This window comes from Betta splendens, chromosome 15 (assembly GCF_900634795.4).
Source record: "Betta splendens chromosome 15, fBetSpl5.4, whole genome shotgun sequence".
NCBI classification, from domain to species: Eukaryota; Metazoa; Chordata; class Actinopteri; order Anabantiformes; family Osphronemidae; genus Betta; species Betta splendens.
In genome coordinates, this window is record NC_040895.2 from 115,026 (window position 1) to 117,525 (window position 2,500).

A 2,500-nucleotide genomic window follows, 5' to 3' on the forward strand; every position below is an offset into this window, starting at 1 on the left:
GTGTGTGTGTGTGTGTGTGTGCGTGCGTGCGCGGAGCATGGGGTCGTGTTGGACCTAGGGAGGATGCGGAATGTGAGGGTCGTGGTGAAATAATTTGCAGGTGAAAGCACACACACACAAACACAGAGTTTCCAAGTTGGAGGAATCTTCACCACGTTGGAGGAATCCTTCCGGTGGGATAAACTGCCACGTTGGAGGATTTTTCACGTTGGATAAAGTCTCTCTGAGGTTTTAATATGAATATGAATATGAGTGCATATGAATGCATTGTGTACCCTTTCTTTGATTACTGTTTTATATTTAATAAATATTTAGTATTTAATCAAAAGTTTTGCTTATTTGGTCTTTATTTTCTCCCTCATAATATGATAATATTTAAATAATGTGTGTGTGTTAGCCGCGGCTCGAGCGGACCACAGACTGTCAGCGCCTTCGCGTAGAAGAAGAGGGAACCCCGTGCCCGTTGGATCATAGCGGATTCCCAGACCCGGAAGGAGGCCTAGGCGAAGGTCTGGAGTGCGACTGTTTGTGTGGGAACGCTCTGGCCGCTGAGGGTGCCTTGAGGGACTTGTTGGACAAACACATCCTGGCCAGCGACGGACGGTGTGCTCGTGTCAAGGCTCATTACAGACACCGCCACCTGCCACCGGATCAATTGGCCTTGGACCTGGGCGAACTCAGGTTCGCCCACGGCATGGTGGCGTTTCCGGACGCCCTCTTATTTGCCAGCGGTGGCAAATGTTACCTGCTAAACGTAAAGCGATGCGTCATCTGTGCCGGCGCGGGGAGACGACACCGCGACAGATGCAAAGAAGTTTGCGAGAGATTCACGGCGTACCTGACCGACACCCAGCTGGACGACGACTACGGGCGCAAGCCTCTGCTGTACACGAAAAGGCCGAGCGAGAGGAGCGTGGTCGGCCCTCGCACTGCGGACAACCTGTTCAGGGAGCTGGGCAGCCGTGAGGGCATGTCGTATGAGCTGGACACCGTAGACACTCACGTGTGTGATGCGTGCGGCGTCAGGCTTTCCCGTTTCGTAGCGGGTGACAACATGCTGAGAGAGCATGTGTATCACGTGCACGTTGCCGGAGTGGAGGAGTGCGACTTCCTGGCGAAAAAGTTCTCTGGCAGAGAAAGCGTCCGGAAAGCAATGATAGGCAAGGAGCGTTACAGAAGGGGCTACGTGGCGTTCCCCGAGTTGATGCTGAAGGAGGCCGTGGAAGGCCATGTCGGCTTTGGCTACGATATGCCCTGCGTCGTGTGCGGCTCGCGGCGGAGCGAGAGCCACAACCAACGCTGCGGGATACTGATGCTGGCGCTGCTGCGAAAGTTGCTTCGCGTCAAGTTTTGATGAGCCGAGAATCCCGTTGATGAAGATTAAAAAAACAAAAAAAGGGCCGTATTCAATTTCTTTCTACGCCTGCCTCTGTTGCTTTACGCGTACCGATTAAATTATACTGTACGGAATGCGCCTTGTACTCCTTTATTTCATAACTGTTTTATATTATTAAATAAACTTTTGGCATTTAATCAAATGTTTTTGCCTGTTTGGTCTGTTTTATTTTTCGTTTAAAATGGTCAGCCCTTGCACGCAGCTGTCTGCTTGCATCATCATCATCATCATCATCATGTTCGTCATCATCATCATGTTCATCATCAGTGGGCCTGTGGCACGGGTGGAGGTAAAGGGGAGGAAAGGAGAAGGAAAAAAAATAAAAAACAAAAAAAATGGGGTCGCGCCGGACCCCGGCAAGACGCCTGACGGGGAGGTACAGGGGGCTGGGGTCGCGCCGGACCCCGGCAGGACGAGGGACGGGGAGGTTCCGTGGGCTGGGGTCGCGCCGGACCCCGGCAGGACGAGGGACGGGGAGGTTCCGTGGGCTGGGGTCGCGCCGGACCCCGGCAGGACGAGGGATGGGGAGGTACAGGGGGCTGGGGTCGCGCAGTTCATCTGAACTCGATGATCGTGCAGCCTCCTGCTGAGGGATGTTGGCCAGGAAGCAACACTGAACATAACCTGCAGGAGATAAAAAAAAAACTATTTAAAGGGCTTTGTAGTTAAAAATAGTAAAGCCCCACTGTATCGTTAATACGTTACTGCTCAACGTATGCCCTCAGACTGATGGCAGGAATTAATGTAGAAACATCAAAGGGAGGTAAACAATGATTCATAGTCATGATCGTAGATGTTCGTACTCGTACATGGCGGTTAAAAGAAGGCAGATTGCAACTAGTCGCTGTCGCTTCGTTCTGCTTTTTGCAAGACGCGCTTTCCACTGGACGGCAGCAGTTCCTTAGAAGCCCTGGTTTTGTTTTTACTGTGGAGAGAGGAAACAAACAGTGACCATGCAGAACAGAGATGGGACACGTCTGGTTTAAGGGAAAAGTATTTAACACTACAGCTATGCAATGCTGAAAGTCTCATGCAACTGTTCCGTAGCAGCTAATGTTTATCAAAGTGACATCCGATCACAGTTTCTGTGTGTGTGTGTGTGTG

The 2,500-nt window shown here is 51.2% G+C and overlaps 1 protein-coding gene across 2 annotated transcripts in view; it reads right to left on the reverse strand.

Moving 5' to 3' along the window:
* Positions 1–1,538: 1,538 nt before the first annotated feature.
* Positions 1,539–2,500, reverse strand: part of LOC129603041 (tumor protein 63-like) — a 2,590-nt gene continuing 1,628 nt past the window's right edge. The window contains exons 7-8 of one of the 2 annotated variants that reach the window (XM_055502560.1): positions 2,206–2,321; positions 1,539–2,020 (exon numbers count right to left, since the gene is read on the reverse strand). In XM_055502560.1, coding sequence (XP_055358535.1) covers positions 1,562–2,020; positions 2,206–2,321 — 575 coding nt within the window. In that variant the 3' untranslated portion in view covers positions 1,539–1,561. Of the gene's footprint in view, positions 2,021–2,199; positions 2,322–2,500 lie in introns of both variants that reach the window. The other variant, XM_055502558.1, reaches the window with a different exon arrangement.